The sequence below is a fragment of the Ranitomeya imitator genome, chromosome 7 (assembly GCF_032444005.1).
Source record: "Ranitomeya imitator isolate aRanImi1 chromosome 7, aRanImi1.pri, whole genome shotgun sequence".
NCBI lineage: Eukaryota > Metazoa > Chordata > Amphibia > Anura > Dendrobatidae > Ranitomeya > Ranitomeya imitator.
Window position 1 is genome coordinate 132,528,487 of NC_091288.1, and position 16,439 is coordinate 132,544,925.

Here is a 16,439-nt window from a genome sequence, read left to right on the forward strand (position 1 = left end):
ATGATTCTTTTCAGTATGATTTTTTTACAGGACAAATATATGGCATTTTAACAGTTGTGTAGACTTTATATGCAGAATGTAGTATAACACATTTTCTCCCTTTAGCCATGCTTCCAGTAAAGTGGCCAGGCATGAGTTTAACTGTGTTTACCTGCAAGTTAACCCTATATCAGGAGGTAAATAGCATTTCTGGTTATGATAGGTACCCTTTAAGCATTAAGGTTTAGAGTCGTTATGTTAACTTTGTAATTTTAGGAATGCAGAAATAATAGCGAAAACAAATCTAGTCAATGTATTTATTTTATTTAAAATGTAGCCAGTTTATTTACCAGCCAAAAATACAGCAAATGGTCACAAGTAACAAAGCTTTTGACTGTCTAAATGTTAACTTTATTGTTATAAGAGTTAAACCTTAGACCACAGGTGAACTGATACATTAGCAATTGGGAGACAAAAACTGAAGAATTTTTCAGTACAACTAAATGTATCTCTAAAAATCAAATTCTGGTGTAGAACGTTACATGGATGACAAAATGATCAAAAATACAAAGATTCATAGAAAAGTAACAAAACAAAAACAAACTAAAATATACGGTACGTAATATGGTTTGAGATTTTCCCTATTGTTGGAAAAAGGGATCACCCCTTTGGATTATATATTTACTAGATTACATTTCATTCTAAAATACATTTTTTTCATGATTTAAATAAAAACAACAGGTAAGAAAACAACCAAATCATTCAAACACACTGTCAATGTGAAGCAAACATGTCCAAAATGCTACAAAGCTTTGCTGCAAATATGTGGTCCTGCCCTTCATTCCAGAATATCTCCAGGGAAAAAAAAAAAAGAAGTTAGTTGTCCAGACTGCACCCCACACACAAAATTTGCACTTATTGGACTCAATGTCTGAAATAATTCCACAATGGTCCAGCTCCATAAGTACATGCAGTAGACAATAAAGTGTTAACATGACCAGAGATGAATGGCAAAAATCTATATATTGTTGCACGAGTATTTTGCTGAATAATAAAGGTGCTTAATAACTTACCATTTACATATCAATAAGTAATATCTGCGACAAATTGACAACAGAATAGGATATGCTTATAATTCATAGCATGGTGTTCAGATGTTTGTGCAATTTGGAGAATTTTTTCAATCCCATTTACATGAAATACACCATACAGAAACACGCATGTGGCCCAAGAGGTGCTTAATGCATATGGATTTATACAGAGCTCAGCTGTATAAATACAGAGCTTAAAGATAAAATTGGGGCTACCCATGGACACCATTTGGGGAAATGACCGTGTGAGATCTGCAGGAAAACAAAAACACATGAAAAGGCTGCACCATTTCATATGGGCACTGTAAACAATAGGTAATGGAAAAATACTGAATAATACTTTGAGAAATATTGAAAAGGTATAACAAGATCACTGCAAATGCAAGGTTACCACCTTCAAAATTTCCCTGTGCCAACTCTATAAAAGCTTACCACTTTATTGAATGATTTATTTCTCATTAACAATTACAAAATTTGAAGCCAATAAAAAACCATTGGATTTACAGTGATATTTAGCACCAATGTATTAACTATATATTATCGATAAAACAATGAAGGTTTATGTTTTATAATGGATGGTGAGATCTGTCTGCTTCTGAGATCTTATAAAAGAGTATTATAAACTATTGGTCTTTAACATATTAGTCATGTCATGAAACCTAACCCAACTAGGGTCATTTAACTAGAACTGCTTTGACCATAAGAAAACACTCTTTGTGAGGTAGGTTGTTTTTTTTTTTAAGACCATATCTTTCCTTTTTTGAACTTCATGTGTTGCACATTATAAAGTTAAACGTCTTATGGCAGTTCTTGTCAAAGTTTCAATATTGCTGAGGTGCAAGCATCAAAGTGATATAATCTGTCACATTTGCTCAATTTTAAAAAGCTGAGAAGGGGTTGTCAAAAGTTCATAAGTGGCGAAAATTGGAAAAAATAGCAACCTTGAAATTTAACACATTAAAAATCCTTATTTCTCAAAAACAGTGATTTATAATTTTTTAGTGCGCAGATCGTTGCCTAGGTAATCAATCATCCTGCAGTCCCAGTGAAACGAGTTATCCAAGCAAGGCTCTACGGTTTAGTCTGCTTGCGCAATTCTGGAGCCGGCTGAATCTACAGCATCTGAGAAGCACAGGGTCAAAGACAAAGCCACAGCTTCGGACAGTGCTCAGTTCAGACCAGTGGCACAACATGCCACTAGTTTTAACCGTCAATCTTCTTGAACACAATGTCCTTGGCAAAGTAGGAAGATAAGAGCTGGTGAGTTCCTCAGGATTCATCTTGAGACCTATCTAATGACTAGGTCGATGCTTTAAAGGGAATATCAGCACAGAATGACTGTTGGTTTCCATGCATCACCACCCTTCTCTAAGGCCGGGTTCACACTAACGTTTCAGTCTGGTGCTGTCAAATTTTCCTTAAGCTCCGCCTACTTCCGCAAGCGTCCTGCGTACCTATCTTTAACATTGTGTACGCAGGGACTTGCGTTGTATGCGCATGAGTCCGCGTGCTTCGTTTTGATGTGCCCGAACGCAACATGTTGCATTTTCTTGCGTTCGGCGGCACGTCAAAAGGATGCACGTGGATGCATCCGCATACAACGCATGTTCCTGCGTTCATGCTAATGTGAACCTAGCTTAACTGTATGAAGCCAGAGCTGTCAAACAAGAGCGGGGGTGGAGATAAAGGGAAAATAAGCTGGCGGGAAAGTGTATTTAAATAACTGGTCCCACCGTGAAGCACTAAGCTGCGGGACTCAGCTTGAACAGTCATCCTGTACTAACAAATGTCCCTTTATCATGGCTCAATCGCTTAATATTGTACCCCTATTATGGCTACAAATGCAGACTCCTAGCATTTAGAAAGAACAAAAAACAAACAAAAAATCACTGAAATGAACTTCATTTATGAGCATACTGTACTCTTATCAAGAGATCAATACTCAAGGTGGTTGACAGGCTTTTGTATATGCACACTTACACCACAACCTGTCAGTCACCGCAGACGGAGGAGTGTACTGCTCTTTTCACAAATACACTAGACTGCGTTTGCAATGACCTTTCAGCACTCCTAGCATCCCAACCACATTTTTGTGTGTTACTATATATGTTAGGACACAGACTTGTAGCGATAACCTGTTGCAATTACTCAGTATAACATATCAATCTGACATGACCATTTTATTCTAAACTCTTTTCATTGCTGTGAATTATGGAACATTATATGGCAGAGTTCCTCAAACTTTGGCATATGCTACTCAGAAAAACAGACAAAATACTAACATCCATTACTTAAAGATAAAATTCAGACACAAAAATAATGTGGTAACAACTTTCCTAATTTGGTTGATGGTTTAAACCACTTAAGAATGGGGTCTATAGAACCCAGCATTTTACTTTATGGAACAAAGTTGTAAAATAGAAAGTAATGAAAAAAAAAAATCTCATCATGGGAACAAAGCCTTAAACGGGTACTCTAGGGAAATAAAAACAATTTAGTACAGTCCCTGTCCTGATGAACTATTAAGATGAGATCCCATTGCAGTTCTATCTTCATACTACTTGTAATTCAGTGTGACAGGAGATGCTCCTAAATGCTCATTCTTTCCATCTGGGACAATACTTCACACACCAGTGTTCAGTTCCCCGCTGTAACAACCAGCTTGAAATGAATGGGGAGAGGAGACATGGCTTGCTCCTGGATTTTAGTAGTAGCAGCCAGCCCCAATAATGCGTTTCTCACTGCAGCATGGGATGAGGGAGCTTGGCCTCCCCTCCCCCCCCCCCAACAGCTTCTATTAATGGCCAGCCCCCTGATAATGTCTACTTCACTGCAGGGCCACTAACAGGGAGCTGGTCACGCCCCCTCTACCTGGATTGCAGACAGGGAGACATCAGGGGGGCTGAGTTAACAGGAGATGCTTTTCACTGCTCAACCCTCCTATCCATGCTGCTACCATCAGCCAGTTTCCTGATAACAGCTCTTTCTCTGCAGAAAAAGGGGGTGTGGCCATACACCCTCTTGTAGGGCTGGCTGTTACAGCGGGGAGCTTCACACTGTGCCCTTATTGTCCCAGACGGGAAGGGGGGGATAGCAGTGAGGAGCAGCTTCTGTCACACTAAATTACAACTATTATAAAGATAATAAAACTGCACACACATAATATGTAGATAAAGAGTAGCACTCAGTCCTTAAAATTCACTTTATTATGGCATTTTTAAAATATCCAGGTCAGGAGAGTGACATGTGGAATCACTGCTATTGCACGAAACGATTGTCGTCCTGCTCAGTGATTCCACATGTCACTCTCCTGACCTGGATATTTTAAAAATGCTGTAATAAAGTGAATTTTAAGGACGGTGAGTGACAATCTTTTTCTACTTGCTACAAGGACATTTGAATTGTTCTTTTAGTGGGCACCCGTGGTGACACTAATCGGCAGGTTGTGTATTTGAATTAGCACCCGGACACAGGTGGAACAGTGGTGCGGATCAGTTTCCTGATATATTATTCCCAGGAGTTCCACTTTAATGATCAAAGCAGTATGCATAAGTGATATCCTGTTCAGAAAGACGTAGGCACAAGAGACACAGGATGTATAATAATACTAGACTGGGTAAAGATACAGACACCGATGCTTAGTACTCCCATAAAGTAGAAGGATCAATTGACTCTCCATTGGCTTTAAGAACACCAGCATGATCTCCTTTGAGGTAGAGGCCATTCACCTTGATTGCTACCTTGTTCTGATCAAAGAACTCAAAGAAGAAATCTACACGTGATGGGCTACTGCTGGTAACAGAGGTATCATTTCCCACGGTCCAATATTTTCCAGTGGAATCTAAGGTAAAAAGTACAAAAATCACTATGAAATATGTAAGTAATTTACAAAACAGATGAGATTTAGATCTGTATAAATACACTAATAACATAATTGCAGATTTTCACCTATCCTACAAAATAATTATGTATCTATATTAGAATCACAGAATGTTAGAGTTAAAAGGAACCTCCAGAGTCATCGTATCCAATCCCCTGCTCAATGCAGGATTCACTAAACCGTCTCCTACAAATGTCTGTCCAGCCTCTGTTTGAAGGCTACCTTTGAAGGAGAACTCCGCCTCTCATGGCAGCCTGTTCCACTCATTGATCACCCTCACTGTCAAAACGTTTTCAGTTTTACTCCATTGTGTCTTGTATTTCCATGTGCAAATGAGAATAATGATGATCCCTCTACACAATTATTTGTGGATTCTTATTTCAATTTAGCCTTTTTTTGCAAGCTAAACATTCCCAGATCCTTTAACCGTTCCTCATAGGACATATTTAGCAATCCGCTCACCATCCTGTTAGCTCTTCTCTGAACTTGCTTGTTTTTCAATGTCTATTTTAAAATGTGGTGCCCAAAACTCAACATAGTGGATGCTTTCCTGAAACGGAAAGTACTTGCAAGCAGCATAATACAAAGAATAGCAGGTTTACCCAGAATCCTTTGCAGTAGGCGGAGCTATGCAAATAATCTCTTTCTACCCCGGTCTAATCCACAGCGCTTGGAACCACCAAGCGTGTAATGCTGCGGATTAGTTTCTAAATTTACACAACCAACCAATTCCTACCTGTGGACACGTGTTTCGGGCTTTAGGCCCTCATCAGCACAGGGCTGGAATTGGTTGGCTGTATGAAGTGGGGCTCGGTGAGCAAGCGATACATATATGCTAGCCACCTTAGGGAGAGTACTTTCCGTTTCAGGAAAGCATCCACTATGTATTTCGTTTAAGTAGAGGGCTTTTCGGTCTCTTTCGTCCCGCTACATTTAGCCCAACTTGGGTCTCTCCCTAAGGTGGCTAGCATATATGTATCGCAAAACTCAACATTATTCCAGATGAGGTATGACCAAAGATGAGTAGAGGAGGATAATTAATTCACGAGATCTAGACTCTCTGCTTCTCTTAATACATCTCATATCTGTGTTTGCATATTTTGCTGCTGCATCACACTGTTGATTCATGTGCAATCTAGTATCTATTTGTATACCCGAGTCTTTTTCACATGTGCTGTTGCTTAGTTCTATTACTCCCATTCTGTAGATGAAATTTTAGTTTTTCTGGCCCAGATGTAGAATCTTGTATTACTCCATTAAATTCGTCACTGTCCATTGTTCAAGCTTAACTAGATCCTTCTGAATCCTCTGTTTTCTATAGTTTTAACCATCACTCCTAGCTTTGCATCATCTACAAATTTGATCAGTTTACCTTTAGTTCCCTTATCTAGAAGCTTTATAAAAATGTTTTACAGCACTGGGGCCAAGACAGAGCCTTCTAGTACCGACCTGAAACATTTCCAATTTGATGTGTAACCTTTTATTACCAATCTGAGTTATCACTGAACTAGTTATGAATCCACCTAATTGTAGACTTGTCAATCCCACACTTGGTCATTTTTTCAATAAGGATAGTAGAAGATATTTTATCTCGACTTCTGCAAAGCATTTGATAAAGTATACATCGCATTTCCCTAATCAACCCAGTCATTACATCATAGAAGGAAATTAGATTAGTGCTGGCTCTGGTTTAAAATACTGTATTCTTATACATGTAATTACACACATGCTTGTTAAATAATTTGTTCAAAGATATTTCTTGGTGCAGAAGTAAAGTTCACTGGCATGTAATTTCTTGGCATCTTTTTTTCATTTTTTGAAGATAGAAGTACCAGAAGACTGGCGAAAGGGACATTTGCCCATTTGAATTTTAACAGATTCAGGCTAATGGTTCTGCAATTTCCTGTTATCTCTTTCATTACCCTAGGATCCAAGAAGTATTGTTTCTCCTTGTGGAGATTGACATGCTAAGCATGCCGAGATGAGGAGACTTAAAGCCGCAATGCCACTCTGGGAAATATGCAAATTGTCTCTTCAGAGAGGAAGAGGACTAGAATTCTAGTGCATCACTCAGCCAAACCAGATCTCTAGTGCCACATATTGGAAGTAGCAATCCTAAAAGTCAATATCGACCCTTTAATGAGCCTTGTCACATGACTTAGGATAAAAGCCAAACCAGAATCTCAATTTGCAGACACTGTGCTTGGGGTACTGCCCTTTGTCAGTACAAAGTGGAGATCTGGTTTGGCTTAGTGAGAGGCGTCTGACCAATATCCAAGAAGTATCGTTTCTCCTTGCGGAGATTGACATGCCAAGCATGTTGAGATAAGGAGACTTAAATGCTCCTCTGGGAAATACGCAATTTGTCTCTTCAGAGTGCATCACTCAGCCAAACCAGATCTCTACTTTACACTGAGGGGCAGTACCCCAAAACACAGCGTCTGCAAATTGAGATTCTAATTTGGCTTTTATCCTAAGTCATGTGACCAAGGCTCGTTAAAGGGTCAACATTGACTTTTAGGATTGCTACTTCCAATAGGTGGCACTGGAGTTCTAGTCCTCTTCCTTTCTGAAGAGACAATTTGCATATTACCTTAGGATGCAATTCGTCTGTACCAGGAGATTTAAATGAATTTAAATTAGCTAAGTGTTCCCTCACCATTTCTCTGTTTATGGATAGTGTGGATAATTTTATTCCTTCGATGGCACCGTGAAGATCAGTTGATGTTAATTGCTTTCCTAGTGAACACAGATGCAAAATAGGAATTTAAAACTTTCGGCCTTCACAACATCATTTTTGACCACTTCACCCTGTAAAAATCCTATAGCATCTCTGACATATGCCTCAAACAATCCTTTTTTTATTGCTTTCAGACTCCTTTGCAAGCCTCACCTCTTCTAACACTCGCACTGCATTAGGCCGGCGTCACACTCAGCATAGGGAAATGCGGTCCGTAATACGCAGAAATTATCCCAAAACAGTGATCCATATGTCATCCATAGGCAGGGTGTGGCAGCGTATTTTACGCATGTCATCCTCCGTATGTAATCTGTATGGCATCCGTACAGCGAGATTTTCTCGCCGGCTTGCAAAATGGAGATAGAATGGATCCATGGGCACAAATATTCGTGAAAACATATATACAGTATAAATATATATATATATATATATATATATATATATATATATACACACATATACATACTAATATATATATATATATATATATATATATACGAAAAAAAAGGGGAACAGCACAACATATATACAGTATAAATATATATATATATACATACTAATTAATATATATATATATATATATATATATATATATATATATATATATATATATATATATATATATATATATATATATATATATATATATATATATATATATATATATATATATATATATATATATATATACGAAAAAAAGGGGAACAGCACAACTTATCTTCAGGTGCAGGGCCCCAGGATGACAGTCCGTGTATCCAAATGGTTCAATATAAAGCAAAAACGAGGCAGCACTCCATATTTTCAGTAACCTTGCAGGATTTAATCAACCCACTGTTCAGGGCGAGGTTTCGGCTCAGACTGAGCCTTTCTCAAGCCTTGAGAAAGGCTCAGTCTGAGCCGAAACGTCGCCCTGAACAGTGGGTTGATTAAATCCTGCAAGGTTAAATACTGAAAATATGGAGTGCTGCCTCGTTTTTGATATATATATATATATATATATATATATATATATATATATATATATATATATATATACACACACATACACTAGCTGTAGAGCCCGGCGTCGCCTGGGCATAGTAAATATCTGTGGTTAGTTCTAGCACCTCACTTCTCTTATTTTCCCATCACGCCTCTCATTTTCCCCCTCACTCCTCTCAATCCCCCCTAACGCTTGTCATTTCGACCTCACATCTGTCATTTTCCGATCACTCCACTATTTTCCCTCACACCTTTTCATTTTCACCTCACACCTCATTTTTCCCTCAGTATATACATGTTTGTCACCTCCCTTATATATAGTATACACCTGTATGTCATCTCCTGTATATAGTATATACCTGAATGTCATCTCCCCTGTAAATAGTATATACCTGCTGTATGTCAGCTCCTCCTCTATATACATGTCATCTCCTCTTTTATATAGTATATACCTGTATGTCATCTCCTCCTGTATATGCGTGTGTCTTCTCCTCCTGTATATAGTATATACCTGTGTGTCATCCGCTCAAGTATATAGTATATACCTGTGTGTCAACTACCCCTGTATATAGTATGTACCTGTATGTCATCTCCCCTGTATATAGTATATAAGTGTGTGTCATCTCCTCCTGTATCTAGTATATACCTGTATGTCATCTCCTCCTGTATATAGTATATACCTGTGTCATTTCCCCTGTATATAGTATATACCTGTGTGTCATCTCCTCCTGTATATAGTATATATCTGTGTGTCATCTCCTCCTGTATTAGACCTCGTTCACATGTTATTTGCTCAGTAGTTTTGCGCGTGGCGAGTTTCACGTGTGGTGCGTTTTAAGTATGTGCAAGTTTTGTGTGAGGCAACTTTTGTGCATGTGGCAATTTTTCCGCGTGTGGAGAGTTTTTCATGAGGTGAGTTTTGCACGTGTGGCAAGTTTTGCGTGAGCCTAGTTTTGCACGTGGCGAGTTTTGAGCGGCGACTTTTGTGTTTCGACTTTTATGTGGCGAGGTTGGTGTATGTGTGGTGAAATGTGTGCGGAGGGTGGTATATGTGTTCAAGCATGTGGTAGTGTGTGGCGCATTGTGTGTGTGTTCATATCCCCGTGTGTGGTGAGTATCCCATGTCGGGGCCCCACCTTAGCAACTGTACGGTATATACTCTTTGGCGCCATCGCTCTCACTCTTTAAGTCCCCCTTGTTCACATCTGGTAGCTGTCAATTTGCCTCCAACACTTTTCCTTTCACTTTTCCCCCCATTATGTAGATAGGGGCAAAATTGTTTGGTGAATTGGAACGCGCGGGGTTAAAATTTGACCTCACAACATAGCCTATGACGCTCTCGGGGTCCAGACGTGTGACTGTGCAAAATTTTGTGGCTGTAGCTGCGACTGTGCAGATGCCAATCCCGGACATACACACACACACAGCTTTATATATTAGATTTCATACAGCGCTAGGCAGAAAAGCCGGTAATTCAATTGCTGGCTTTTGCCATCTCCTTCCCAAACCCGACATGATATGAGACATGGTTTACAATACAGTAAACCTTTTCATATCCCTTTTTTTTTGCATATTCCTGACTACTAATGGTAGTAGTGCGTGTGCATAATTTGGGGGCTCTAGCTGTTAAAATAAAGGGTTAAATCGCAGAAAAAAAACTGGCGTGGGCTCCCGGGCAATTTTCTCCGCCAGAGTGGGAAAGCCAGTGACTGAGGACAGATATTAATAGCCTAGAGAGGGTCCATGGTTTTTCCTCCCCCGGCTAGAAACATCTGCCCCCAGCCACCCCAGAAAAGGCACATCTGGAAGATGCGCCTATTCTGGCACTTTGCCTCTCTCTTCCCACTTACGAGTGGCGGTGGGATATGGGGTAATAAAGGGTTAATGTCACCTTGCCATTGTAAGGTGACATTAAGTCTGGTTAATAATGGAACGATGTCAATAAGACACCTATCCATTATTAATCCAATAGTAGTAAATGGTTAATAAAACACACAAATTATGAAAAAAGTATTTTAATGAAATAAAGACACAGGGTGTTGTAATTAGGGTTGAGCGAAACGGATCGGACAAATTCAAAAATCCCCGACTTTCGGCAAAGTCGGGTTTCATGAAACCCGACCCTAGTGTGGGATCGGCCATGAGGTCGGCGATCTTCGCGCCAAAGTCGCGTTTCATATGACGCTTTCAGCGCCATTTTTCAGCCAATGAAGGAGGATGCAGAGTGTGGGCAGCGTGATGACATAGGTCTCGGTCCCCACCATCTTAGAGAATGGCATGACAGTGATTGGCTTGCTTTCTGCGGCTTCACAGAGGCTATAAAGGGGCGTGCACGCCGACCGCCATCTTACTTCTGCCGATCGTACCATAGGGAGAGGTTGCCGCAGCTGCATCAGAAGAAGGGATATAGTTAGGGAGGGAAGATTAACCCCCGAAACTGCTTGTGCTGTAGCGATTTCCACTGTCCAACACCACCATTTGTTGGCAGGGACAGTGGAGGCTATATTTTTGTACATCAGCTCTGTAGCTTATTAGGCTGTCTTATAAGGCTCCCTGATAGCTGCATTGCTGTTTGCACACTGCTGTGCAAATCAACTGCTTTTTTAAGAGCAAACAAAAATCCTGTTGCTCCTTTCTACACAGTTATCTTGTTTATTTGTCCACACTTGTGTGCAGCAGTCCTTCTTATTGCTGCCATACTTTTCCTGAGATCATTGTAGGGAGATTGAAATTGTACTACAGTCTTTGTATTTTTTCATATATCTTCCATCCACTTTCTGCCACTTAAATTGTGTTGTCATATACACTGGGCCTGAGTTTTGGTTCAGTCTCCCCCCAAAAAAGTGAGATTCAAATTCTCACAAAGTGGATATACTTCTGTCCAGTTACTTTGTCGCATATCAGCCAGCCACTTTCTGCCGCTTAGGCTGGGTTCACACTGCATTGTGTGAACCCGTTTAATGGACTACGTTACACCGCGGCAAAACGCGGTGTAACGTAGTCCATTAACGCCGCCATTACTTGCAATGGCGAACGCATCGCTAGCACACGCCCACAATGGGCATGCGCTAGCGATGTGCCGTCATTGAGTGACGGACCCGAGACGCGGGCTGCAGCGTTTCTGGGTCCGTCACTAGTAGCGCACAGCTAGCGCAGATGGAGCTAGCAGATGCTCCATCTGCGCTAGCGCAGTGCCAAAGTCGGAACTTGCGTTAGTGCAGTCCATTTAACGTATTTGTTGAACGGACTGCACAACGCAAGTGTGAACCTAGCCTTAGATTGTGTTGTTGTATACACTGGGCCTGAGTTTTGGTTCAGTCTCCCCCCCAAAAAAAAGTGAGATTCAAATTCTCACAAAGTGGATAAGTATATCCACTTTGTGAGAATTTGAATCTCACTTTTAAGTAGTTAAGTAGTTTTCAGAAGTATCTGTCCTGTTACTTTGTCGTTTATCAGCCAGCCACTTTCTGCCACTTACATTGTGTTGTTTTATGCACAGGGCCTGAGTTTTGGTTCAGTCTCCTCCCAAAAAAGGGAGATTTAAATTCTCAACAAGTTTATATACACCTTCTACCTTGTTTTACAGTACCATATAACAGTTGTTATTTTGGTTATTTTCCAAAAAAATGAGGAAGTCTCGTGGAAGAGGCCGTGGGCGGTGGTTGCCAGCTGGTACTGATGGTGGTGCATCTGGTGGTAGTGGCAAAAGCACAATAGCACCTAAGGCTGGAGGTGTTGAGCCAGCGTCATCGTCTGGCTACACAAGGCCTCGAAGGCTCCCTTATCTGGGAGTAGGAAAACAGCTTTTAAAGGCAGAGCAGCAGGAAAAAGTTTTGGCTTTCCTTGCTGACAGCCTCTAGCTCTTTCGCCTGCCTCCTCTTCAGAAAGTTGAAAATATAAAAGCAGCGAGTCGTCAGTGGATGCTCCCGGTCAGGAACAAGACGTTTCCTTGTGTCCTTCACCCAAACCAAAAGTGAAGGATGTGTCAGGCGACACTACAGGTTACTCCATGGAGCTCTTTACACATGCCGTGCCTGGGTTAGAAATGGAAATTGTTAACTGCCCATTACAAGATGAATCGGACATGGAGTGCACTGATGCACAGCTAGATTATTATGCTGTTCCATTGACTCAGATCACTACATTGCCCTCGCAGTGTACTGAGCCAGAATCTGACCCTGATGAGACTATGGTGCCCCGTCCCGAACACTGTAGCACCTTACACGGTGACACAGAGGAAGGTGCACATGACATTGAAGAGGGGGTGATAGATGACCCAGTTGTTGACCCAGATTAGCAGCCATTGGGGGAAGAGGGTGCCGCTGCCAGTAGCTCAGAAGCGGAGGAGGATGATCCGCAGCAGCCATCTACATCGTAAAAGCTGTCATCTGGCAGGCCCATATCAAGACAAAAACGTTTGTCAAAAACAAAAACAGTTGTAGGACAGCGTGGCCATCCGGTGAAAGTAGCACAGCGTGCAATGCCTGAAAAGGTATTCCATAGTAGGAAGAGGGTAGTGTGGCAATTTTTTAACCAAGATCCGAATGATCGGTCAAAAGTTATCTGTAAGAAATGCTCAAAGACCTTGAGCAGAGGAAAGAATCTTCAAAAATTTAAATACAACGTGCATGCTTAGACATTTAACCAGCATGCACTTGCAAGCCTGGACTAACTACCAAACGTCCCGTACCGTTGGTGCACCTGCTCAGAATGAAGGTAGTCAGCAATGCTACATTGTTTCCCTCACTGTAAGCCCACCGGTTAGGACACCACCAGCAGCAAATGTGGAGGTATAGTCGCAAGGCCAAAGCAGTCAGGGAATCACAAGGTTACTGGTAGGAAACACTGTATGCAGGCCAACATCAAGAATACTATCACCAACCCTCTCTCAATCCGCCATGTCCACCGCCACCACCACCACCGCTAGTTCCACCATATGCACCTCTCCAGTCCAGCTCACCCTACAAGAGACTCTCATTAGGAAAAGAAAGTACTCATCCTCTAATCCGCGTACACAGGGTTTGAACGCCCGCATTGCTAGACTAATCTCGGTAGAAATGATGCCCTACCGGTTGGTTGAAAGCGAAGCTTTCAAAGACCTGATGGCCTACGCAGTACCACGCTATGACCTACCCAGTCGGCACTTTTTTGCGAGAAAAGCCATCCCAGCCCTCCACCAGAAGGTCAAAGACCTCATTGTCAATGCACTGAGGCAGTCAGTAGAAAGGTGCACCTCACAACAGATGCATGGACCAGGGACGTTACGTGTCCATCACGGCACACTGGGTTAATGTGGTGGATGCAGGGTCCACAGGGGCAGCCATAGTGGGACAGTTCTGCCTAGCCCACGGTCTATGAAACAGTTGGCTGTAGGCGTTCACTACCCCTCCTCCTCCTCCACAAGCGAAAGCTCTTCCACAGAGCCCAGTCGCACGACCACTCCATCCGCAGCTGCCAGTGTTGCACACGAGGTGTCCCGTTATTGAACAGCTAGTGGTAAGCGTCAGCAGGCTGTGTTACAAATTAAGTGTTTGGGCGACAAAAGACACACCGCGGAAGTACTGTCCGAGTACTTGCAGCAACAAACTCAGTCATGGCTGGGCAGTGTACATCTTGAGGCAGGCAAGGTAGTCAGTGATAACGGAAGGAATTTTATGGCTGCCATAGCCCTTTCAGAACTGAAACACATTCCTTGCCTGGCTCACACCTTGAACCTGGTGGTGCAGTGCTTCCTCAAAAATTATCCGGAGTTACCAGCCCTGCTCCTGAAGGTGCGAAGACTTTGCTCGCACATCTGCCGGTGGCCCGTACACTCCAGCCGTATGCTGAACCATCAGCGATCGCTGAATCTTCCCCAGTACCACCGCCTAATCGATGTTGCAACAAGGTGGAACTCCACACTGCACATGGTTCAGAGGCTGTGCGAACAGAGGCGTGCTGTAATTAATTTGTGGGAGGATACCCATACACGGGCAGGCAGTTGGATGGCAGACATGGAGTTGTCTGGTGTGCAGTGGTCGAAGCTCCAAGACCTCTGTCAAGTCCTTCAGTGTTTTGAGGAATGCACACGGCTGGTAAGTGCAGATGACGCCATCATAAGCATGAGCATCCCACTAATGCGTCTGCTGATGCAAAGTTTGACGCACATTAAGGAGCTAGCGTCTGCAGCCGAGGAGGGAAGCCTTGATGACAGTCAGCCATTGTCTGCTCAGGGAACTCTCCTGGACGAGGTGGCGGATGAAGAGGAGGAGGAGGAGGAGGATGGGGATGAATATTTATGGGAGGAGGATGCTTCTCAGGGGGCAATAGAAACTGGTGGCGTTGCAAGGTGAGGTACAGGGTTTTTGCGGGACACAAGTGATGTTGATTTGCAAAAAAGTGCTCCTCAACCCAGCACAAGCAGTGAAATGCACCTGGAACATTGGCCCACATGGCTGATTATGCCTTGCGTATCCTAAAAAAGGGACCCCCGCATTATTAAAATGATGACCGATGACGATTACTGGTTGGCCTGCCTACTGGATCCACGATACAAAGGAAAATGACAAAATATCATGCCACATGAGAACCTTGAGCAAATATTGGCTACCAAACAAGCAACTCTTGTAGACCGTTTGGTTCAGGCATTCCCAGCACACAGCTGCGGTGATGGTTTTCACACGAGCCGTAGGGGGCAACTGTTGTGAATTCCGCTCTTGGGCTCCCTCTGGTGGTTGTAAGTGGCACTTTTGTGAGTTCTCCTCTTGGGCTCCCTCCGGTGGTTTTAAGTGGAATGGCTGCTCCTTTGATTTAGCAGTCTGCAGCTGCTTCCACTGATTGTCTTTCTGCTCGGCTTTTATGCCTGGCTCTTCCCTTCAGCCAGTGCCACTTGTCAATGGTTCCTGGTTGGATACACATCTCTGCTTGGATTTCTCTGATATCCTGACCAGTTCAGCAAAGATAAGTCCTTGCTTTGCTCTTTTCTGTCCACATGTTGTGGACTTAATTGTTCTGTACATTCTATGTTTTGTCCAGCTTGTCAGTATGGATTTATTCAGTTAAGCTGGAAGCTCTGGGAAGCAGATTTACCCTCCACACCTTTAGTCAGGTGTGGAGATTTTTGTAAACTGTGGATTTTTCTAGTTTTTATATTGACCGCACAGTATTCTGTCCTGTCCTATCTAGCTAGACTGGCCTCCTTTGCTACATCCTGGTTTCATTCTATGTATGTCTTTTCCCTCTCCACTCACAGTCATTACTTGTGGGGGGCTATCTATCCTTTGGGGATTTTCTCTGAGGCAAGATGGCTTTCCTGTTTCTATCTTTAGGGGTAGTTAGTTCTCAGGCTGTGACGAGGTGTCTAGGGAGTGACAGGAACATCCCACGGCTATTTCTAGTGTTGTGTTGAGCTTAGGAACTGCGGTCAGTACAGGTACCACCTCCTTCAGAGCTCGTCCCATGTTGCTCCTAAACCACCAGTTCATAACAGGCAACATGGCAGAGGTGTTAGAGGTGCACAAATCCGAAGTGGCGTTGGACAGAGGGGTTTTATGACCAGGTCTGATTTAAATACAAGCGCCGCTGGTTTAAAGAAGGTGGTACAACAGCAAGTAATAAGTAGATACCTTTTTTTATTTTTAGTTTTTTTAAGTTTTCCAAGCACAAACAAGTCTTCAGCTCTGTAATGCAGGCTTTGTCAGGCGAGTATATTCCATGACTCTACATGACTCTGGAGGGCGGAGAGAGCCCCTGCGACTCAGACGCCAGCAAGGTGGAGGTAGGTTACTGG

General features: G+C 42.3%; 1 protein-coding gene across 3 annotated transcripts in view; it reads right to left on the reverse strand.

Annotated features, from left to right (window-relative positions):
• Positions 1–282: 282 nt before the first annotated feature.
• FSCN1 (fascin actin-bundling protein 1) overlaps positions 283–16,439 on the reverse strand; it is an 87,768-nt gene continuing 71,611 nt past the window's right edge. For 2 of the 3 annotated variants that reach the window (XM_069733815.1, XM_069733817.1), the window contains one exon: positions 283–4,911. In XM_069733815.1, the coding sequence (XP_069589916.1) occupies positions 4,709–4,911 (203 nt within the window). In that variant the 3' untranslated portion in view covers positions 283–4,708. Of the gene's footprint in view, positions 4,912–7,609; positions 7,690–16,439 lie in introns of all 3 variants that reach the window. The other variant, XM_069733816.1, reaches the window with a different exon arrangement.